The sequence below is a fragment of the Mugil cephalus genome, chromosome 4, assembly GCF_022458985.1.
Source record: "Mugil cephalus isolate CIBA_MC_2020 chromosome 4, CIBA_Mcephalus_1.1, whole genome shotgun sequence".
NCBI lineage: Eukaryota > Metazoa > Chordata > Actinopteri > Mugiliformes > Mugilidae > Mugil > Mugil cephalus.
The window spans coordinates 19,787,630-19,812,838 of record NC_061773.1 but is presented as its reverse complement, the minus strand read 5'-3'; the positions used below and the strand labels follow the sequence as shown (position 1 = coordinate 19,812,838).

Genomic DNA, 25,209 nt, shown 5'->3' with positions numbered 1-25,209 from the left:
TGAAGATTTTCAATATAGGGATAATATTTTTCTTTTAATTTGCATGGCATATATTTCTTATCTCAAAAGCTAGACACCACTGGATACCACTAGAGATGAAGTGCAAGGAAAGACAGCATGTTTTAAGTGCATGTGTGAATCAATTTTTCAAACCTTTACATCTGGTGTTAACATGCATCCTGATCTGATTTAAACTGGCCAGCTTGAAGTAGAGATGTGTGGTGACGATGAATTTGAGATACAGTCACATAGGGAGGTGGTCTGGGTGACTTGTGACCACATTCCTTGGTGTGGTGTGAACACACAATGCACTGCAGTGATGGACCGCCTACTCAAATGACGTGTACTAGGACATCTCATTTGCCTCATTCATTCAGAATGAGTCTTTCTGATGAATCGCTACTAATCGCACTCAGCACTAAATCACAAGTAGGCAGCGATCCATTAGATCACTTGTTCAGTGTCTAAGCAATATTCTATTGCATCTCAAATGATGTATTTATTTACACACAGAGCGCTGAACTGTGATTGTATCTTGAGTGTTAAGATGCACATAGAAACACATTTTAATTCTAGGCGTAAATACACATTCTACATAAATCTGGCCAGTTGTGATTAAATCACTCAGGAGGCATGTTAATACTAGGCCAGAACAGGCCATAAGACTTGACAGATATTAAACAAAATCATATAAACTTTACCTTTCAGTGTCGGCTTTCAGTGACTGGGTTTTGCTTTCAATCCCGGGGAAACTGTTCATATCCACATAACCATCATTCTCGTTGCAGGGAACCGTTGTGCGGTTTGGATTCTCAAAGAACTCGGTGACGGTGTGGGATCTGGTGGGCCTTCCCGGGATCTGGATGTTCTCGTAGTCTGAGCTCATGGCCGGGATGTTTTCATAGTCTGAGGTATCTGCACTGGGGAAGGATATGGACCGGGGTTTGGTCAAAGGAAGTGGCATGGCGGAGCGGCGAGACCTCTCCTCAAAGGACTCCACTCTGGACACACTCCTGCCATAAGCTTTGAGGTCTGCTTTCGTCCTCTGGTGGTCTTTATAGAGGATCAAGGTGGATGGAAGGTCTGAAGGACGTTGCTGGGGGTTCACCACGCGGGACTGGAGCTGAGGAGAGCTGCCGTTGCTTCTACGATCAAGCTCTATGACTCTTGCTGGGCCGTGGTGGCTAGACTCAGAGGAGGAACGTGAAGAGCGGACACTTCCGTCACTGAATCCCTTTGAATCTGTCTTCTTTTTGAACTTGAGCGCCAGAAAGCGCTTGAAGGAGGATGTTTTCTTCTTAGGTATATCACTGGGTTCATGCTGGATCAGGAGGGATGGGGAACTCTTAGTGACTGGTCTTTTAGTGATGTATGCCAGCTCAAAGGGTGGAGGGATGTCCACTAGAGATGTTGGTGTGGAAACACCACTAGACGATTGATGGCTACGCTGGGAGAAGCTTCCAGAGGAAGTTATGACACATGGGAGGGAAAGGTTATCATCTTTCCTCCTCATCCGGACTTCATCCCTGAGAGATTGGTTCATCTCTGTTGGGGAGGTCAGGGACAATTCTGGACCCTCTGCAGATGGGGAATAAAACAAGAAGCGACGAGACTTTGAAGATGGCACCAGGCATTTGACTCCAGGTGGCTGTGAATGGTTGAGAGGTTCACCATTCTTATCCAAGGCCACGGTGCAGTAGTCATGTGTCTGGTATTCAGTCCCCGTCTCCTCTGGCACAGTTTCTGGGACGTAACCTGGAACTTTCCCAGAATAGGATCGGGATCGTGAGACAATCGTCTTTCGATCAAGAGTCACAAAGTTCTCCCCTTCGGAGTCGAACCCAGCCTCTTCGTATATATGCTCTTCGCTGTCTGAGTCTGTGTCTTCGTGGTAAGGCACGATGTGACAGTCCAGTTCCTCAATGTCCTCTTCGAAGGCCTCAGTGGTGTGGGCAAACACGACCCTGTTGGTGAGCTCTGGGGTACGGCCCAAGTCTAGATCTGCTGGCACTGTGATGTTGCACAACCTGAGGCGAGGTTGGCAGCTTCTTCTTTGGCTGTTGAAAGCCTGCTCTCGTTTAGCTGTTCTCTCTTTTACCGTTTTTATGCGAATATGTTTCTTCTCCACTTCTTCGTCTTCGTCGTCATCGTCCCCTATCTCAACGTAATCCTCTGATGAGACACACTCTAGTTGCTCAAAGTCGTCTTCCTTATGGCAGAGTGAATCATCAATATCTGCATACTCATCTGCTGACTCACTGTCCTTTGTTTTGTCTTTTTGCTGATCTGACACCTCCATGTCCTCCTCAATGTTACCCTGTTCTGAGAGTGTTTGCTTGTCCTCTAACTTGTCCACGTCATCTGATGACACATAGTAAGGTTCTTGGTTAGAAGAGCCTGGTGCTTGCAGTTCATCTACGGTTTCAGGGTTGTCATCAGCATCATCCTGACTCCACTCTGGATCAGCAGTGCCACTTACATCGCTTGGCACAGCTTCTATGACAGCATAAGGCCCAAAAACATCCTCAGTGCTGGACTTGAACCTAAAACAGCCGGAGAGGTCCTTGGTGGCTCTTTCTGGTTGCCATACCTCTGTTTCCCCTGTTTCAGTTGCATCACATGACTCACACGTATCACTAGCATCATCTGTGGGGCCAATCACATCGTAGGGATACTCCTCGGGTAAAGTTGAAAGCACGCTGAATCCAAATGCAAATCCTCTGGCTTCCAGCTCAGTGTCATTTGCGAGTAAGTCAGAGTGCAGACAGTCTTCGCTTTGTTCACCCTCCGCTCCGTTAAGTTCTCCGTCTTTGTCCTCACCACAATGACAACTGAGTGATTGTGTTTCATCAAGACTTTGTTCCTCTACATGTTCATCTGAGGGTTCTGAAGGGTCACAAAGTATTTCAGTCTTTTCAATAAAACTCTGTTCCCCCTCTTCTTCCTCCTCCTCCTCTGCTGCTTCATCCTCAGGTTCAGTTGGAGGAAGTGAAGGCGTCGATGTATTTTCATCATCAGTGCGACTGCCACCGTCGGGCTGATTCAAGTCATTGTCAGTATTTTCATCCTCAGTAGTGTCCGCGGTAGAGCCGTCTGCTTTGACGGTGTCCTCTGAGTCAATGCTGTCAACATCATCATCATTATCAAACATTTCAGCTTCTTTTTCTGCTCGCTCCTTGGCTTCTACTTCTACTATGTCCTCTTTTTTATTGCACCCTGTGCCGCTGTCACTGACCGTGTCCTCTGCGTCACTTTTTCCCTCTGTGTCCTCATTCTCCTCAGCCATTTCATGGACATCTTCAGTCTCCCCATTGGAGTGAGCCAGGTCTCCGTTACTGAGACTCTTTTGAGGGCAGGGCTCCCCCTGTGGGTGAGGCCTAAAGAATGGTCTGGGCTTGGGTGCGACAGGAGGTTTTGGACCGTGGACTGTGGGAATAGGCCTTGACATTAGCTTGGACTGCACTGTGATGGTGAGATGACTGCGGACCTTTGGTCGAGGGACTTGCAGTGGATTTTGAAAATCTGTACAAACAGAAAGAAAGAAAATGGGGGAAAAAAACTGTTAAAGCTGCAAGAAACATAATTAATTTAATTTAGTATTCAAAGTTTACATTCTCTTCATGATGAAACTGTGACTCCTGCTTCTGTGCAGAATATTAAATGGAAACCACGTCCAGTTCAACAGCGAGCAACATGCAGAAAAGCGGGGGGTGGGGGCGGGAGGGCATTATCAGCAGGAAAAACAACAGAGCCACGGGGTACTTAGGGAAGGAACAATAACATCTCTCGTCTGGGACATGACATGTGCTGGTCGTTCTCTTAAAGCATGATTGGATACATAATTGATTTGCTCATTGTGATTGTAAATGCGAAATTACTTTGCATTTCCACAGCGCACCTTATGTGCACTGAAATGTCAATACAGGGGACGACTAAGAAGCTTAATATTTTTCCGGATTTTGACTTTTGCCAAGTGTAAAAGTAAAAAAGAAAAAGTGAAATTAAAAAAGAAAACGAAATTCAGAATTGTCGTGAAACACGCCCATACTTCACTAAGTGAGTATACACCCCTGTTCTCTTCCTGTTATTTATTACCTGCCCTGACGCACATCCTATTAAACCCTGTGTGCACTCTGGTTATCTCTTAATGTTTTCTCTCCCTCTTTCAACCAGTATTTCTGCCTGTCTTTTACTCTTGCTGGCAAAGTAACCGTAATTGAAACATCCACATCACTCTCTTCCAAAACTTTTACGTATATTTCATTATTAATGCCAGGCACCCTTGCTGTAAAGAATCCCAGGTGCATTAACCAGTCCAGCAGAGCCTCAGAGAAGGACTTCACACAGGATGTCCATAGGGGAAGGACATTACCAGCAAGGCCCCTCATAAGTCTCTCTAGGAGTACACATTTTCACAACACAAATGGACTTCCTTCTCGTCATTCTTTCCCGATTCTCACGAAACACACTCACACTGCCTCACACACACAGGAACACATACATAAGCACACACTTTTTTTTCTGAAAAAAAAGGTCCATTGAGTGCGTCAAAGAACAATAAAACTGGGAGAGAAAACAAGGATCCCAGTCTGACAAAGCACCCAACTGCAAACAACAGGATATGAATTATGCAACAAGAATTCAATTAAAACAAATGTTTGAAAAACAAAGGAAGAGATAGACACTGGGACCTTGACTGTGCCAAACTCACAGGATATGATTTCAGACTGTGCCCTCCTTATGATCGTTAAACCATAACAACCTGTCTAACATCGAAAATGGCAAGGTTATCCAGTAAAATTGGTTCAGTGTCATTATGATGATGTTTGAAATTTGTCACTTAATACAAAAAAACATCTATACAAAAAAAAAGACTTTTAAACCTATTTTACTTGAGTTAAAACATGCAATGAGTTGAATTAACGATAACGATGAATTAACGAGTTGAATAAACAGGCAACCTTACATAATTTAATATTCTCTGTGTTTAGGTAGATAACAACTGTTTTATTCTATTGATAACAAGCATAAAACGTTTCATTTTATTGCAATGCTTAGCATTTTCTCTGAAATTACTCGCAAACTAACTGAAATCCAACTGGAAAAGCTCATAACAAGTACCACTGGTGTATTGTTTATTAACTTGTAACTTGAAACACGACTTCAGACCCAATTAACCAATTAAGTCACCACTTTCTTCGCTTTTCGACATCTAATGTGCATTTTCTGGACACCACATATGTGCAACCAACCTGCGTTCATCGTGGGACATCATTATCCACGGCTGCCGACACTTATCCTCATTTTCCCCCGCGCACACCCACCGACTCCCTCCAAATGACGCGGAAACTTTAATCCAAATGCAAACCCATAGCGGGTGAATCAAGTTGTAGAGCAAGAGTTCCAGTCATCTCGGTCTTCTCCCAGTGGTTGTCGACTTGTGCAAGGTGTCTGTCCTCGCAGAGCGTGCAGCTGAGCTCTCAGCCGCCGTGCATCTCCAGTGCTGATGCTACAGTAAACTGGTGCGCTCCTCGGTGGAAACGGGAGGTGCTGCCTGGCGCTTCCTGAGGCAGGACTACAGCACAGCGCGCACACGGAGCGCGGACCAAACCCACTGAAAAATGTATTTCTTTCTTTTGTTTGCTATGCGAACCATTATATCTCAGATGTCTGCAGAAGTAATTAGTGGACCGTTATTATATTCGCGGCTAGTTTTGTTACGCACGTGTGTGCAAATGGGACCAAACATTACATGCAGCTGAGTTTAGACAGACCGAACCCGCTCAGTACGAGAGATGTGGTCAGCAAATAAGAAGTTACAAACCACATTCATTCTCCAGTGCGCGGTTGAGCACACTTGTCAATCTGTCGCTGGTGTTTTTGCACACAGAATATTATTTTTAAAAATGATCTGTTTATGTTTTTGTGCATGACATGTGCCCCCCTCCCCCACTGACAAACCGATAAGAGCTGGAAAGTTAAGACCTAGCTTTTGCACGACCTATCCAGCTGTGTCATTGAATGCTATCAAGCCCACAAAGCCTGGAACATCACTGGATTAAACACCACACAGTCAGAAACGCGGCTGAGATACCTCTCACGGTTTTCTCCAGAATGTTTTGCTCATATAATACGGTCACGTAATATTTCCCAGACCAAAACAGTGCATAGAGGGGTTCCTAAAAGCAGTTTCCAAAAACAGTTTCTCTAGGACACCAAAGCGTTTGCTTTTGCTTTTGCTGGGCTTCCTGGCCCGGCATCTGCTGCATGATTGAATGAATGCAACCCTTTAAAAACCTCTCTTCATAACAGGAAACTGCTCTCCCTGTTTCCTGCACAACAGGCAACACTTCCTTAGCAACAGATGGGAAAGGTTGGTAAAGTTAACCCCTTGGGCAACCTCGAGCAGAGCGGGTGGACTAGTGCTGTGCAGAACACGGCGGTTCAAGGAGCAGAGGAACTTTGAACAGCTTAATGCTGGGACACACGGTGGGATTCCAAGGACGGAGACACCTTGAGGAACACAAGGAGCCCGCTTGGGGTCTTTGATTTGACAGCACCCATCGCTGGTTAAACGCCCACACGTTGGGATGGGACCGTCTCGCCTCTTTCTTTTTTTTTCCTTCTTTTCTACACACGTGAAGGTCAAACAAACACAGCAGACCGCAGGGATTTTTTTTTACAGCAGAGCTGAAGTGATAGAGCAGAGGAGCACAATAAAAGAATCAGCTCTAGTGAGTCGCCGCGGGGCTCTGGTCCTGACTGCTGCAGCGGCACACGGACCCATACGTTACAAACACAGCAAAATTCCCATTCCAGATGGTTTGGTGCAGGAAGGATTAGGCTTGGGTGCAGGTGCAAAGCACACGCAGACTTGAAGAGATCATTAGAGAGTGTTCACGTCATAATCATGTTATCTTTGCTCTTGGATGAGGGTCATCTCATCAAAGAATGAAAGATTTAGCGCATGTAATTACACCGTTTCTGAATTATTAAGTAGTAGTAAAGAGCGTATTAAATATAAATTTTTTGTGTGTTGGAGATGAGACCATTGCTACAGTAATTGAACTCTTTATTTCTGTAGGATGCTGAGTAATGTATTTTGCAGAACACTACATCAAAACAATGCAATCACTGTGACTCAGTTGTTTTGCTTCCACAGTGTGATACTGTAATAACCATTGTGAAGTGTTGAAGCCAAAACATTTTCAGTGTGTCAGTAGTAGCACATTTATAGCTGCCATAAAGTAACCTTTTGTTTTTGAATTGGATTACTAAAGATAGCTCCGCTCTGGTCTTTTGGCACGGCCAAATGTGTCGTTCTCAAGAGTATTTTACTCACAATTGGTACGTGTGACCTTTTTTTTCTTTCTTTTTCTTTTTTTGCTTTCATTTCAGGAAAATATGTTTTGCTTTTGCAGGGTGTGCAAATAGAACCTGTCAAGAGTATTGTGTCACACTGCTGCAGAAAAGAATGGCTTTACGAGTAAATATCCCTCCAGATGTGGCGCGGACGGTCAAAACATGTTTTTAGACAGAGGACACGAATTTCCTGGACAGCCTGTAGCTCTGCACTGCGCTCTGTCACCCCACCTGGAACCCGACTGGAGGAGAAAAGGGGAACGGAGATACTGAGAAAAACACACTGTGGCGGCGGAGGACAAACTATCTCCCCGCCGCTCGGCTGCGCACGCTACGCCAAACAGGAAAGGGATCGGGGAAAAGGGGTCAGCAACTTGTTCCCAGAGCTGAGACAATCCATAACACCTGCTTTACCAGCGACTGGGCACCGGACTCAGAGGATGTGGCGAGTGTATTTATGCCCCTCTGAGACCATAAGCCTCACACTTTACTGCTCATTACTGGAAAGCACATGCTTTGTGTGCGATCTGCCTATATGTCAGCCTGAAAATTGTTACAAAATTCATTTCCAGGAAAAGAAATGACTGAATCACACAGCTGTGCAAACTAGCCGTAGTGTATTAAGTTCAAATATTGATTCATGCGATACTCAAGAACAATCAGGCAGAGGTCTCCGACTCTTTAAAGTGACCTCAAACACCTTTGTAATTGGATGGCAAAGCGTTTGACTGCTGTAATGGATCGAATCGTCATTGACATGTTTTATTGATTCCCAGCTATGCACATGCAGTAAAGACCACAGCGCTCTCCTGGGAGTTGTGCGTTTGCCCCAAGCTTTAGATTCTGATTAAGAGCCCTCAGAGCTGATTATATGAATACAGGAGGACACAAGACTTAATTTTACGACTAATAAAGTTTGGTTGCGACAGTCAAAAAAGACTGCGACAACATAGACAACGCAAACACGTGAACCAGTCGTTCCCAAGAAACTCGGGTGTCTTTATGCATAAAACTAGTTTTCTGCAGTGAAAAGAAAACCCTGGTGTCAGCAGACTTTACTCCACTCTGGCTACAATTCAGAGCCGGCACCACATCCCAGCAGTGGATGCCTTATCATGCACACACACACATACACAGCTTGGCTTTACAGTAAACAGGTGGACAACAGAAGTCAGCACTTTACCAAAAAGCTGTGTGCACTTTTAATTCCACGAAGGACCACATCACATCGGTCGATCCGGCCCGTATCATTGTTGTCACCCAAATGACACATTACAGAATATTGAATTAAAAAGCGTCCGCCTAAGTAATTGTCTTTTTTTTTCTTCTTCTTTGCTCGAGTCACCACGATCTGGATTTCACGCACATGTAAGCGCGTTTCAGAAGTGACATAACTTTTCCAAATGATGAATGAGTGGTGTGTCTGCGGCCCGTGCTAACTTTCAGAAGAGCTGTTTGTGTTAAGTCTAGCCAGGTCAAAGATAAAGCGCCAGCGCCGCTCCATTCCCAAAAAAACAAAGTATTATTGCTGTGTAGTAAAAGGCCATGGCCGAGGCACAATAGCTGTCACATTGTTATTGATTTGCCCAGAGAGTAGGCCAGATTCTGATAACAGACAAATTTGTTATTCTTTTTCTCTATTGCAGCGCGGACAACCATCCGAGCTGCACTGTGCAAACAATGATCTGCTGGATAAAAATAAACGCACAAGGAGCTCTGTATATAAAAAAAGAAACATTTATGTCTTTAGAGGCCTTTCATTGCGGGGAAACTGACAATTTGGCGTGGTCTGTGTCTCTGCAGGTTTTTACTGCACTCTCTGTTTCTTCAGTCTCCGTCGTATGCCTTTGTTTATCACTTTAATAGCGGTGGCACTCAGGTTTCATGGGGCAACAGAATGCAAATTCCCTGTATGGGCTCCACTGAGTGTTCGCCGTGTGTGTTTACGCAGATGTGAGCAAAACACGCATATACATAATAGTGTACATGCCAAGCGTGTGCTATCTACTACCACTATTCGTTTTGTGTACACCGCTAAAGGGCCTGGAGCGAATACAATAGGATCGTGAAAACAAAGCCGCCAAGCCAGAATTTACTCTTCCTGTGAGTGTTTTCACATTTCTCAGCCAAACGAGACTGGGAGGATGCAGATACTCCTGCAAGTGAAACACACGTCTCTGGCAGGGCTTTCAAACAGTCTCACGCAAGTCTGAGTGAAGGTCCAAGCACATTGTAAGAGTTATGCAACAATATGCAACAAAAGCAAGTCTGCAATGACTGTGATTCCTTAGCATGCACTCGCTGTTTAGTGACTTAACGTGTCAGAGTTGCAAAATGAGGTATTGTCCTTAAAGGTTTGCTGCAGGAATTAAAAAAAAACAAAAAAAAAACACATGGCATTCTGTACAACGTCAGCACCAAACATACTTCAAATCTCTGATAAAACGGTGCTATTCATTGCGAGCGACAGAATGCCCCTAAATCACATGCGCGTTACAAAACAATGACAGCCCTATGCAAACTTTACGAGAAGGGTAATATGTCGAGGGGGCTTTCCAACGTTTTTCTGACAATGCATCCTTCATCATATTACCCACGAGCGCAGATATGAGGGAACGATGTCGGTGACTGCGCGCAAGTGTGCGTTTGCCCCGGCTTCTAGATAGCTGCACCGGGTTTAGTGGAAAACACAGATGGTTGTTGCTTTTGCCTCTTCCGCCAGACCTGTGTGACCTTTTTACACAAAGATAACAGCACAGTCTCTTATCCCCAGGACCCTCCACACCCCCACCCTCACCCAGAAAAAAAAAAAAAAAAAAAAAAAACCTGGCTTGGCAGCTCAGACAGAGGACTTCCTCCCTTCGAGCTGTCTAATGTAACAATATCAACAGCCCGCACCACACAACCTTCCTTTTGTGCCTCCAACAGGCTTTTGTTTTGGAATAATTAAGTCTTTTTTTTTTTTTTTTTAATCAAGAAGGGTCCCTGACAGACAGGAAATGAGAGACCTACATTTAAATAAGATTAGGTTCTTGGTAGTCTGTGCAGTGGCGTAAGATCCATTCAAGCTAAATGCTCATTAATACATGCACTTTGCACTGAGATGAGACACACTGATCTCATTATGTTGGGCAGAGTATGAGTCAGATTATCAGTTTGCAATTTACATATGAAAAAAATACTGCGTACGTAAAGTCTCTCTTAATTTCAAAATGTTCTCCAAGTTAAACAACTTGAACTTCAATTTACTGTTTTGGTCATTTTTATATTCTACTTAATAGAGGTCCTGAACTAATACTGTGCTAGTCCATTTGTCAATATATCACATGCTTCAGATCTTACTGAAGGCTTCTTTAAAAAGGAGACAGTATTGTTTGATTCAGCTCCTGTAAACCACAACAGTGCATAGAAATGACCCCAAAAGACTGCGTTAATGTTATATTTGAGACTGAATTTATTTAACTCATACGTTATATATCTTGCATATTTAATGTCTTTTATATTTTATATTCTTTCTGCATATAATTACTTCTATATAATTATATATAGCTGAGATAATACATCTCATGTACACTCCAACTTTTATGCTCCTACACTCCTACATATTGTGTTTTTTTTTTATGTTCCCATATATATTATATATTTTAGCATTTCAGACCTACTCATTTGAGCTCATCTTGGCTTATTTTGTCTGTTGTGTCCTTTCTGCATGCATGCTGTGCCGACTGATATTCACCTCAAGTCACTGGGACTTTTCTTTTGGCATTTTTTTTCCCCCTGGGGAGCATTGATGTCCATCCTCTAAACACAAGGTGACCCCATAGGATGCTGACATGGTAGGACGCTTATTTGAATATATTTGACTTTGCTTCTTCCTTACCTCTTTTCTCTTTCATTCCCACTAGCTGTCGCCTTTGTGCTTTTATTTTATTGTCCTTAGTTTCTCTTTTTTATCTCTTTCTGGTGGACACACACACACACTCAAGGGAATTCGGTCTAGCTGTCCTGTCCCTCGTCAGAAATCTTGCTGAGGTGGTTTCTGTTGGGACTCTTGTGTATTCTCATGCACAGAGAGCCTCAAGGGATAGATGTGTGTGTGTGTGTGTGTGTGTGTGTGTGTGTGTGTGGCGGGGGCAGGATGCTTCATATACAAAGCACAACATCAGCAACAAAGAAATCGCGGTCAATTTTTATTTATGGAAGTTGCAAAACCACCAAAGTGTGAAAAATGCTTCAGCGTATCTTTATATGTACTGTATGTGCTCAAGTGAAAAATTATCATGATGAGAGTGTATGTTTACAACTCCGCCATAGACTGGTGGGGTGGTCAGTGGCAATCCGGGAAGAAAACTACTTGTGATGTCGACCACAGCCCGAACTAATGAAATCTGTCACAGGGCAGATAGAAGGGAACCCCTAGGGGGAGTTGGGGATAATGCACTGCAGGGCCTTCATAGGTTTAAGGGGGTTAGTGGTTGTCATTGTGAAATACAATTTTTGACCATATACAGAGTTTTCTGACTTTTTTTTAATTGCCTTAATCAAACCACAGACACAAATACAGATTAGACTAAGCCTGAAAGCCAGACCAACTTCTTCAACCAGAGTCTTCAGAGTTAGTCAGTGCGTTTACATGCACGTGAAAAAAAAAGAATTATTGCCTAAATCGGAACATAACAGGACAACTTAAGTGCATGTAAACGCTTAAGTTTTCAATCAGATAATGCGTGGGCGCATGCTCCACCACCGCTGCGCTGGTGTGTGACCCCAGAACAAACACGTCCAAGAAAGCCGGGCGTAGAAGAAGAGAAACGGAGCCGTCTGAGGGATAGCGCGGATCTTATCTGCATCAGAAGTAGCACGAACATTACGTACAAGATTAAAACATGTACTATTATCCGTCTGGTTGTTGTTTGAAATTCCGGTCTGCCGTATGAACGACTTTTGTTTGTTGTATGACGTAATAGGTCAACCCGGAAATCGGGCCATATTAACGTGGTATTAACCCGCTGAAAAGACACGTATCGCCACCTAGTGTGGAAGAGGAGAACAGTTATTCGATTTTCTTGCGCTGCATGTAAACTGGGACAAGGACTGTAGTGAGAAAGTCGAATTTTGAGCAAAGCTCGATTAAGCTCTGCATGTAAACGCACTGAATGTTTGTCTGGAGCCGCACCCTTGGGGAACAGGTTACGCTTCAGTAAATAAATTGTTTGGGTAGTCATAGTCGTCATCCGAGCGCCACTGAGTTGAATTTGTTGTCGACAGAAATGGCTCTCACTGGTGTTGAGCTGTCCCATTGCGTGCGGAGGTCGCTTTTTTTTCTGCCAAATTTGCTGAAGCACGCCTCATAATGAAATCCAGACTCATATTGTGAAAGTAATTGATTCTGGCTACGTTCGCCCAGCCACACCAAACAGGATCGGGAAAACAGCTTAGTTACTCAAGAGTGTCATTTTTATGATGCTCTTGGTGGCAAACACAAGAAGGAGAGGACTCTGAGGTAATGTCTGCCTCAGGTGATGGGTGTCGTTTTCAACACCGTCAGCTGATGTCAATCAGCAGCTGTCAATCTTGGGGGGGGGGGGTATGTTTCCATGGCAACATGGAGGTCGAGAGGGTCAGCTTTGATACAATGAACCACAATCGATCGTTACTGCCGTCGCAACACATTGGCAGAGTGATATTGTGTTGTGTCATTATTTGGCGCAATGAAAATCCCTCTTGCTTCCTCTCCTGGGGCTCGCTTCTCTCCTCACCCCTCATTGACCCAGCGGCCGTTGTCTATAATGACCACATTGGCTTTTTTTTCTTCTTCTTTTATTTTTTTTTTAACATGGCCTTGGCTCGGCTGTGTTGTATTGGTTTATGAATTCAGCACCGTGGCGCCAGTGCAATAACCAGGATTTAAATGTCAGGTGATGGAGCCACTTTAAGTTTAAGTAGGTAATAAAGATAGATTGCAGAGAAGCTGTCTTTTTAGTGTGTAAAGGCCTGAAATATCTGCTTATATTTCATGTGTGCGTGCACGGCTCGTCGAGGAGATGCCTTGTGTGTTTCCTTTCATTCTCTTCTAATGAGGTTAAGTGGCACCTGGAGGTGACGCACAGAGGAGGCCTCAGCCAGTCTACCAGACATAATAATTTGAAGCATTCATTTTTGTCAGGTTTTATTCAATTTGTTTGGTTCCTTTTTAGAAATTCGGCACAGTACTGAGTTGTGGCAAAACATGTCTGACTGTTATTGAGAAATGCATGTCGCAATAAGAACCCACAACTCACGCTTAAACTAATGAAATGTGGCTGATTACATTAAATAGATGTATTCAAATGGCATTCTGTCAGTGAACTGAGTTAATCCAGTACGCGTCCATGAAAAACCACCGTCATTATGATCATTATAGCTTTTCCAGCTCCGTCTGTATCCGAAGATTGAGCATTAAAGTGATTTAACCCTGGTAAGTTGGGATGTCAGTGTCAGTGTTAGACTGAATGCTTGAATGTTTTGTTTTTTTGGAGGTCATTTCAAAAAAGTAACCTACAACAGTCAAAAACGTACCAGTTGTGCGGCATGTGTTGAAATGAAAGTGATAAAAACATCACAAGCGTCAGTGATCTTTGCACCGCAGCAGACACGGGCCCCCACTGTGAGAAAATCTGTACCTTCGAGCTGCGTGCACATTTTACGAGCTCCATTACAAAGTTTGTGCAAACACAGACATAAACAGCCCATAAAAATGCGTGATATCATCCTTGGGGTAAAACCTCACTATTGGATTCCCGTTCTCCCTAGGATGGACACATGCTTATTGCGCTAAACAAACCCCCAGCTCTGTTTCACACCTTTCAGCGCTTTTCCCCTCCCGCCTCTGGGAGGTGTGAGCGCGTGCGGGGAGGCTGCCCACATTTATCCACAGCTGCACTTTTCATTACTCTCATAAGGTGAGGTCAAGAGGGGAGGTCTGGTCAGGCCATACGGCTTGGGTGTGCAAATACCGTGAGTGAAATGAGATGTAATATGTGGCTTTTATAAAAAAAAAAAAAAAAAAAGGAGCGTCCTTGTGGCAGACAGGGAGCGGACGGTGACAGGCGGGGAAATGAAGCGTTAGGTGGCGGCTGAGATGGTACAGGACATGTCTCAGTCAGATGGATAACAGCGACCTATCAAACAGCCGCGCCACAGAGCTCCCCGCAGAGACTGTCAGCATAGCACGACGTCCATCACGAGATGGACACATACACTTGTAGGCGGGGGGGCGGCCTGCCTGAGCCACATAAACAGAAATATTTGTCTGTGAGGTGTGCTCACTTTAGAGATATTAGATTTGATGAGATTAAAGCATATTTATAAAACAGTTTTTGTGTGTGTGTGTGTGCAGCTGTGACCAGCATCCTAACCTGCAGAGGACAAGGCTGTCACAATCTCATCTCAGATGTGCATCCATTACTGTGTGGAATCATAATGGGACAGAGTCACTACAAGGGCAGAGCCAAACACTAACATGATTATGGTAATGACTGCCAACATCGACGGCTCCGAGCGCCAGGGAGATGGCACCCAAAAGGCAATTCCTAACAATTAATCAAAACACATACACAGAGATAATGTCATTGAGTTCCACTACTGGCAGACAAGTGATTGGTGAATATGGTTGATAACTCTAAAGCTATTCAATCAATGTGATGCATGGGGTTGGAAGTGGGAAGATTTGGCAGGCTACGATACATCATGTCAACGTTTACTTTGCACTTTGTCAGCAAATGTAATTAGCAAATGTAACACCTCGTCGCCGCTCTAACATGTGAAATGGCTGGTTGTGTGTCGAGCCAAACTACAATTTTCTTCTGGCATAATATGGAAATGATTGAAAATAATGTCTAAACTAAAACCTTCTGCCATGCTGAGATAAGAGTTTTCAGGTAAATTTTAATTTTAGCATGCTAACATACATGCAATGGTTTAAGCTAGCATGCTAACAGGAATAAAAATTTACCATTGGTTAGCATGGTGAGATGCGTCCAGAAAAGACATGTGTCTGAAATCGTCTCAGATTTAAATGAATCACATCTCACGGCAACACTTCCAACAATTTTTGGGCTAATTCACTAAAATTCCAGTCAATTAAATCAGCTTTATTTGTATCGTAAATACGTACACAGTTACAACTCACATACAGATTTTTTTCTTTTGCACTTTTCTCTCTTTTATATTGACACTCATTCAAAATCAATGGAGTAACAGACAAAGAATCATCTCAAATCTATTTACTGACCAAATGTACAATGTACACAGGGATTTTACCTGGTGTAACAGCGCCACATAACATTAAATAAAAGTTAACTCAGCAAGGAAAAAAGGAAAACGACAATATGTACAGTTTAGACGAATAAAACCTGGAGATGTACAGTGATGCAGTGACCGTAATAAATAGCCGCATGCAGAAATGGGGGGGCGTGTGCTACTGTTTTAAGTGTCTTTGGGAATGGTGGGGGGGTAGGGGTCTGGGTGGGTCTCTTACCATTAGGCCAAAGATCTGTGAATAAAAGACGCAACCTTCTGATCTGCAGTCGTACACACTGACAGCAGACAGAAATGCCGATCACCACTGTCCCATTATTGTGGCAGAATAAAAATGTCTTGAGGAGTCTATGGTAATTTCTGGGCTTATCACAGTCAGTGTAGAGCTTATTATTCCATTGCTCTATCTGCTTGACATCATCCTGATTGGATCCTCCGCAGCTCAGCAGAGGAGCAGTTACCTACAGAGAGTGTAAATCCTGACACCTCCTGCGAGCCGGCAGCCTCTCACAAGAACATCCCACCTCAGCGCATACGCTTTAGTGAGCTCGTGGATGTGTGATCAGTTGAGCGGGTGCTTAAAAAAAAAAGTGTTCAGTGGCACTTTGTCCACAGAGACAGATGGTGCCCCCTCCCTCTGGTGCCACCTATCTTTTCCCTTCTTTTCATAAAAATACGTGGCTTTGATTTACATTCTCATCCCATTAGCAAGTCTCTCCTTTGCTGCTCTTTTCTTCTTTTAATTGCTGCAGTGTTTTATGTCTGTCACCTCATCCCTTCCTCCACGCACAAAGGCTTTTGGGTAGGAAATGATAAGGGAAGGTGTTGCTGCTTTTTTTGCGGTGTTGCAGTAAAACTGTAGTGGTATACGGCTACAGGCTTTGAATCAAGAGACAAATCTCATGTTGTGCTGATCCACCTGAGGCCGGACCCAAGGGCAGCATTGGCCTCTCAAGATATATAAAAATATAGCTTTCCTATAAGCTACCCTGAAAACTCCAGAGATATCGCTGTTTATGTCGCTGCTTTCACATGATATGAACATTTCCGAACCACAATAAACAATGATCTTTTTCGCTTTATCCCCATTTAGGTTTTTATCGCTTCCCCTGTAACACACACTGGGATTTTTTTTTCAACGCCTGTACTAGCAGGGGAAGAAAATGGCCAATACAAATATATGACTCTAATTGAACTGTACCTTAAGGGTCCCTGTGTTTCAGAAAGGGCCGGCACTCACACATTCACACACCTTGCATTATCTCACAAAAAATAGGGCATATGGTCTTGCAAACATGCAAATAGCAGCAGATGCAATATGCTGTTCCTCTCATATGACAGCAGGGGTTGTATACTTTTAAATATGCCCGTACTTCAGGACAGATATGGCACTGCTAACAGCTGTAAACAGGACTTCAAATGATGGAGATATTTTGGGGCAGATTGAGCGTAAAATTACAAACTGCTGTGGTGCCTGTGTTCATGTCTCAGATCCCTCGATCAACCGGCGTGTGTTGGATTTGCTTTTGTTCGCAATCATAAAATGGGGGAATGGTTTATGTTTATTAGAAGCGAGAAGATGGCTCAGCCGTGATGGAGTCGTATTGATCCTCCATCAACATCCCACATGCTAAATCCCCATCTTGACAACTGTGATTGAACACTTAACAGATATTTGCCTGTGGGCTGTGTGTGACCGTTCATGGAGAAATCTATGGGAAAGTCAACTATGCTTATGTCCTACTTTCAGATCTTGGTGGTGGATAGTGTTCTCCCTTAACAGCAGGTATATATTTCTGTTGTTCCAATAGGCATTTTATATTTCTGCGTTAAAGGGTGTTGAAGGAGGATATTTTCCTCTCCTTCAGCCCAGGGTCTTTATACCGTTTGGAAAGGGTAGTTCACCTACGCACAAATCATGTGACAATTTCTCACGTTTTGGATATTTATTTGGTACACAGAGAATAGATATTGATTTCAGCACTGAGGCTTCGGTCAGTTCACCTTAGGGGTAAAAAGAACCAAAAGCCCCACTTCAGGGACGTATAGTGACCTTATTCTACCTAGACCCCGCCCGTAAGACAATGGGGAGGAGTACTGCCTCTCATGTGCCAGTGAGTTTCTATGTGTAGTCAATTAGCTTTATCTGGTTTCCAGCGTGTGCGATATCAGGGTGTGATGTGTCCTAATCTGTGAGCAAGCTGTAGTGAAGCGAAAGACAACTCCTTATATGGTGAGATGGCGTAAGTAACATTCTTCTTGATTCTTCCCAAGGTTATACACAGGCTGAAGGCCTTATTAGCCCCTTTAAAACCCAACAAGGGATATGTGAAATTTAGTCACTCACCATATTCCCCAGAGTTGGAAAACTGAGAAAAAGCATATTTAAATTGGTCCAGGCATAGTCATAATCCGGCAGCACTGCTGTCAGCTTTAGCTTAGCATGAAGTAGCTTTAATGTAGTGTTGCCAATTAGCCAGTCATTAACAAAAGTGAGATAGACCTGAAAACCAGTCGTGACGGTGTGTTGATGGAAGTCAGGGTTTTTCAGGTGCTGCGTGGTGTCTTTGTACCTGGAAGCGGTGCTTTGCCGGAATATAGTCCATCTGCCCTAGGCGATCCCTTTGTGTTTACTGCATTGACATTGCACTCAGTGTGAATGTACAGGTCACAAGAAGTAATTAGGAAAATCCTTGATTTTATTTATCCCTTTTGTGAACGACTGGCTAATTGGCAACACTACACTAAAGCGTCTATGCTAAGCTAAAGCTAACAATGGCTAATGGTTAGTTGTTTTTGCCTGACTGACTTCAACCTATCTGGTTTTAAATTCCACTTAAAATGGTATTTTTAAGGTATTTCTTACACAATACATCCCTGAGAGATTAGTATTGTGTCCAACATGGACAAAACATTATGTAAAAAAAAATTCGCAGCAGCTTTATGATGTGAGACTATGACATGTAATTTCTTAATTTCCTGACAGTATTTAAATTCCTGCACTCAGGGGATGTACACTAATTTTGTTTCCAGAGAAATGGTTTCTCAAATTTTCATGTCCATGTCCCTTTCACCAGCAAAACTCCTGTCAGAATTATAACAATTTATGGTTTATAGTTTAGTTACACACCGTAGGGAAGTAATTGCAGAGCACATGTGACAAGGCTGAAATGAAAGGAAAATGCAGGAGCTCGTTGCCAGTATATTTGCAGCTAAATTAAGTGAATGCACGTTCATTATTTCTTGAAACAATTAAGACTTAAATTGAATTGCCATGTTGAAAACTATACTGCAGAATGATGCCGGTGACAGCCATTTGTCCCCTGCTGTGCCAATAGATTACTACGCTCTGGATACAGCCAGGTAGATCGGACGTAGGAAGACACAAGCGTGAAATGCAGATAGAAATGCCAACAAACCAGCTGAGAGTCTGCCTGAGGCTGTTCACTAAGTGTTTACGGCGACATCAATGCACTTGTGTATGTACGCATGTCCCAGTTTTGTTGTACATACCTGTGCACACAAGCAATTTGTCTGGTAAATGTGGCAGGCACCCGGCAGGAAGCTTTTACTGCATCTATCACAATGAGCTTAAACATGCATTACGTGCCAATGGCGTGTTTTAGCAAGAAAAACCTTTATTTGTGTTGCTTCCTTTTTTTCCGCTGGGAACCCGTAAACCGCGTTTTCAAACAAAATAAAGTTATGCGGCCCCCAGCGGTGGGAGGCTTCTAAAACTTCATCTATAATCGACCATCCTGCTGACTTTGTGCCGACGTTTATGATTGCTAGCAGGACCATTATCTACTTCTACAGAGAGATATAAACTTAATGACTCAGCATAACCTAATTTTCTATTTCATTATTAATCTGTTCCTCTGCAGCTGTTATAAGGAGGGGAAATCTGTTCAGAATGAATGGCTTTATCACGTTTGTTGCAGTCACTGTGCAAGCTGTTCATGCTGTCACTGGCTAATGCTAAGAACACAGGTGTGCAATGACCATTGTAAATAATTCTAAATGATTTTAATATTAGGGAACTTAAAAACAAATCAATATTTTGGATCTTTCAGTCAAAGATTAAAAAAAAAAAAAACTTTAACGATCTCAACAAATTTTACCCGATTCAACAAGTTACAATGAAATGTATGATATATGTGAGCTCCGATACGTACTCTTTGGATTATGCCATCCACACACACACACAGACTGCAGCTGTAGGAGGGACGTTTTGGGAAAGCAGTAAATCCCCACTAGATGAGGTGTAATGAGGGAGTGCTGGGCTGTGATCCCCTCTGCCCGGGCTTAATATGGTAATACCTGCCCCCACAACGCCCTGACCGTCGGCGGAGAGCACAACCAGGATTTACTCTCTTTATTACCTCGGCTCGGAGCATTTAATTTCCTGGGCATTTGGGTGGGTTAGTGGTACAAGCAGACGGGTGTCAGGACTGGCAATCACTCAGGGTGATTCTAGGAGACAGTGACATACTGAGAGAGAGCGGGAGACCAATCCTTTGTTTACTGCGGCGAAGCCACAGCTGGTCTGGGTTGAGAAACCTGATGTGTGTGTGTTAAATATGAATGTGTGGGTGGCTACGCGTTTCGGTGGGCGTTGTAAGGTACATTCAGGCACAAGCACTGCTTTGCTGTGAGGCCCACAGGAGCTGATAAACACTACTTTCTCCACATTAATAATTAAGTTAGTATCCACACTGGTTTTAATCAAGATCTCATTTACATTCATTCATTATGGAGGGTTGGGGAGAACACTGAGCTCAACACTATGTGGGAAGTTGCTTGTATACGCACTATGGGGGGGTCCACTTTTTGGTCATAAAGCAGAGCTCAATCAGTGACATAAATATAATGATTATTATCCTTTATTGATACCTCACGGAGGCATTTTCTACACATTTACAACTTTGTACACACACACAAAATGTAGTGAGCACATGCAGAGAAGTGGGCATCCACATATGCAGCACTCGGGGAGCAGTTTAGGGGGTCGGGGGCATGGATTTAAAGGGGTTTTGAACCAGTAGCCTTACAATCCCAGTTCCATCTACTGTCACAATGTGTTAGCAAGGAAGTAGGCGCACAAGATACCAAGGACTGGACGAAATAATAGTCTTTACTTTAATAAAGACTCACAAAGAAGACAACAAAAGCATTGTAGCGTGAAGCAGGGTGATCCAGTATATTATTAAGATGATTATTACGATTAAGATGAGGAATAAAAATTCTGGGGTAAAACATTTTCTTTTTAAGAAAACAACAAGCTGATACAAGGGCAACTGGGCCGGCAGGGTATTTTGAAAACGTTGTGTCTCTCCTCCACGTTTCTTCAGTTCTAAGAGACTTGTGGTCAGGCAGGTTCAATGTGGAACATCTGTGGGTGCTGCCCACCTGAAACTCACGTGACCAGGGTCTGTTAACATTTTAACCAGCGAGGCCAGATGGTTTGAAAGAGGATTAAAGTATGTCAAATGGGATAAACCGTTTCTGAACAGGGGAGGTTGACTGGGATATAATCTACTATCGATTTACATCAGTCTCAACATCTCCTCCCCTAAGATTTTAACCCTCCTTCACACATCAAGTCTCTGTCAGAGTACTACTTGTTTAATGTGTAAATGTTGGTTCTTTTTCTTTTGCTCGTCAAATTTTAAATGACTCAACGCTCTGTTCCCAGCATTTGAGCGGCTGCTATCTGGTCGCAGGTTCCGCTGTCTGTCCTGTAAGATCCAGAGGAGGAGAGCAACCTTTGTTTCAGGTGTTATTCTCCTCCTGAACTCTAAGGGTGTTACAATAACTTAAGATTTACACTTGTGTAATAATCTCTCGTGTGCAATATTACAATGCCACTCTCGATTTAATCCATGTTTCATGTTATTTATTGCTGTAACGAATCTGCTACTATTTTTTTTTTTTACATTTTTTAAATATTTATTTAATTTTTACCATTATTCATGTTGACTCTTTCTGTTAGTGGCAGTAGGCCTACCATTACACACAATATGTTGCTTTTGACCACCCACCCTTGTGTATTCCTTCTCTTGCTGTTTAATTTTCTGTAGCACTTTTTGCCCTCCTAATTGCCCCTTGGGGATAAATCAATTTTTTTTTATTTTGATTTCGTAAATGAAAACAGAATCACAACAGTTTCCTCTCTTTTACAGGTGGTTAGCAGGTTGTCAACAGACCCTAATCCATAGGTCTTCAACAAGGGGTCCGCAACCCTTAGGGGATCTGTGGAAGTACTGCAGGGGGAGTCGAAAATCTTTGGTTGATTAGACATTTTTATATATATATTTTTTAATTTTCCCCACAAATTTAAATTTCTTTAAATACACATTCACATGAATCAAACATATTTTAGTAAAGTGATAAATGGAGGCAGAAGACGTCATCTTTCAGTCAATACTTCACTCATTCACTGATACAGGAGCTGCCTCAATAGTGCGCCATTTCACTAGCTCCGGAGCTGCATGTGGCTCTTTCATCCCCCTGCTGCGGCTCTCTGTGGCGAGCGTGGCAGAGCAAGGACGCTGATGAAAGTCATACACTAACTGCCTCAGAATAGTGGCAACTATCCACTCAATGAACAAGTAAGAGCTACACAACAACTGAATGACACACCACACTCATGGTTGTAACATCAACCAAAAACACTAAACTGCATTGCAGCACACACACTCCTTTGCTAGCGAATATTTAATTCAAATGTATTTTATTTTAGTTCGTAATTTTTTTAAATATAATTCTAAATTAGAATTTTTGGTGATCTTGTAACATTAAAAAAAAATGTGTTTAATTTTTTGTTGCTCAAAATATGTCACAACTGCCGATGTGGGACACCCACCAGCAGGTTCAGCCTGCTATTTATCAAACGTTTCAACCACAGTTAAGCCAACCATGGATAAATCCCTGTTATGTATGCATAAATAAAATGTAGTTTTCTCTGTAGCATTTCTTTCATTTCATAAATGCAACACACTAGTTTTTTTTTTTTTTTTTACATAGGCCTAGTATAGAGGTAAAAAACGGTATATGCAGTGTTATCTTCATTTTAGATGTTAAGGGGGTTTTGTGGCTCCCAGTGTTTTCTTTTCTGTTGGTTAATACTGAATGCAGAATGATAATAATAGTGTATATTTATAATCTGGACATGGCAGAGTTTAATATAGAACACATATAGTAGGTAGGGGGTCCCTACTTAATATTTCCATCAATTTGAGGGTCCTTGGGCTGAAAAATGTTGAAAACTTTTGCCCTAGTCGTGTGAGTTTCAAGTGGTCACACACAGCCAATCTAATTTAAACTCCAACTCTCGATCAGTCTTTTAAAACTGAAGATACACAAGTGGCGAAGTACAATTGCCCTTGTTTGAGCTTGTTTTTTTGTATGAACAAGAGTGTGTGTGTCTTTTATATGGAAGGAAGGTCCACCGTTGTACCATCATTTATCACCTCACACGGCTATTATTAACCGGCTGTGTGGGCTGTAAAATGAACCATTTGGTCACTCCTGTTTCTCTCTACTTACTGTGGAGTGCATTTTAAATGTGCAATTACAAAGCAAATGTTAGTTATGTTGCTTTATCATTACAAGCTATGTTGGGAGATATTCAAGTAATTCAAGGTTCTAATTGTAGGCACATTAACTAAAACCATTTTGAAATATTACAAATAATTATTTACCTTTAGCATGCGGCATTTTTCTCACCATGTTAATTATGTTTAACAAGCACACGGTCATATTGTCCTTATTAAATGTAGTGAAACATGCACAGGCGTATTCATGACTCTTCATAATGCAGGTTGCATTTAAATATGCAGTTCTTAAATACATATTAATGTGTGATAAAGAAAAAAAAAACAGCCAGACATCTCCATAGGCTCGATACAGGGAGTCACTTGCTGTAAATCTCAATGAAAAAGGAATAAAATGTGACAGTTTTTCATACAGTTGATCTTAAATACCATCACGAGTACGCATGAAAGGCTAAAGCATGTTTTTATACATATTGCCGCAGTGAGGGTGTGACAGCAGAAGAGCATGCTTTCTTTCACGTGTCACATTTACAATGCAAATCTCACAGGCTTTATAGTGAGCTGCTGTATCCATTTACAGGAGATGGTGAAAGAGTTCAAGATTTCCCGTAAATGTTTCATATGAGTATTGCCTGGAAAAAAAAAAATATCTCAATGACATAGGAGATAAGCTGTGTGTATTTGCGGTCTTATCACCGGAGCAGAGTCCTAGCCCTCCAAGCCTCCAGCCTCTTTCCTCAGTCATGTTCTCAGTGGAGAGGAAGGATATACCCCACTTCCTAAAGCTCCACCCTGGCCTGTGCTCTGCAGAGGAAAAGGGAGAACATAAAACGAAGGGCTAAGGAACACTTAGGGGTTAACCTTTAGGATGGGAACAGGCATAAAAACATGGCGGCCTTTTCATAATACCTCGGGATTTCTTAAGTGGCGCGCTTTTACCAACGCGGCTTTGAGTTTTGTATCTTTCATCGAATCTTTCAATTTGCTTAATTTGATTACATCAGACAAAATCTTTCAGAAATAAAAAGGTCAGAGGAAATTTCTGAAGCAGTGTCCATTTGTTGCTCAAATGAGATCAGCAGTGACTCAGTTTTGCGTCTTTTACTGGATCAATGGGAGGACATTGATGGAAAAGGAAAAGTACATTCCACGCAACTGACACGTAGTCATGGCCCCAAAGGTGAAATCAGAGTGACTCTTGATGTGATCACGGGGTGATTTAAACTGACAACGTCCTGCACTGATAGATGAAACACACTGGAAAATGAATCTTGAAATAAAATAAAAAAAAAAAAAAGGAGATTCCTGTTTGATATGTTCCCTCTCTGTCGCTTAGTACATCCTCCTTGGAAGGAAAATCAGAACCTTGAGGTGTCTGTTGTTTGCCACGTCATTTCACAATGCTGCGCGGAATCCGTTGCATAACCGCCGCGAGGCTGGATGTTGTGACCACGATGTGGCAATGACGGGACAATAGTGATGGACGAACGGTAGACATGGCTGTGCAGGAAGCATGCTGAGGAGGACAGGAAAAAGGAAGAGCAAGCAGGAATAAATGCTGTTGAAATAGCACAGGGAAATTTCCGTTAACTGTCTTAAGGTTGTCCCCTAAGTAATTTGTCTGCTGTCCTTGAACGGCACAAAAAGCAAGCCACTCCCAAAGGTCAGAGAGTCGGAATATGTGTATTGATAATGACTATGTACAGTAGACACGTGTCCATAAGGAGACGCTGCTTTTTCCGCTGTATGGCCTGAGCAACTTACATCAACAATCAAAACTAGTAGTGGAATAGTAGTAACATGCAGAAAAACACAGTCCTTTCAGTCAGCTAAGCTAACAAGTTCACTAGTGGCACTGTCTTAACTCACTCAAGATTTGGTCATGGCCAACAGAGGACACCGTTAACTGTGAAAGAAACAACAAACCAAATAATGTGATGCTTGTGGAGGTTACATGAATGTATTCCCCATAGCTAAAGCTAGACTAGCAGCT

General features: G+C 42.7%; 1 protein-coding gene across 3 annotated transcripts in view; it reads right to left on the bottom strand.

Moving 5' to 3' along the window:
- fgd5a (FYVE, RhoGEF and PH domain containing 5a) overlaps positions 1–5,874 on the bottom strand; it is a 30,802-nt gene extending 24,928 nt beyond the window's left edge. For 2 of the 3 annotated variants that reach the window (XM_047583118.1, XM_047583120.1), the window contains exons 1-2: positions 5,253–5,874; positions 702–3,522 (exon numbers count right to left, since the gene is read on the bottom strand). In XM_047583118.1, the coding sequence (XP_047439074.1) occupies positions 702–3,522; positions 5,253–5,262 (2,831 nt within the window). In that variant the 5' untranslated portion in view covers positions 5,263–5,874. The remainder of the gene's footprint in view (positions 1–701; positions 3,523–5,252) is intronic. The other variant, XM_047583119.1, reaches the window with a different exon arrangement.
- Positions 5,875–25,209: the final 19,335 nt, after the last annotated feature.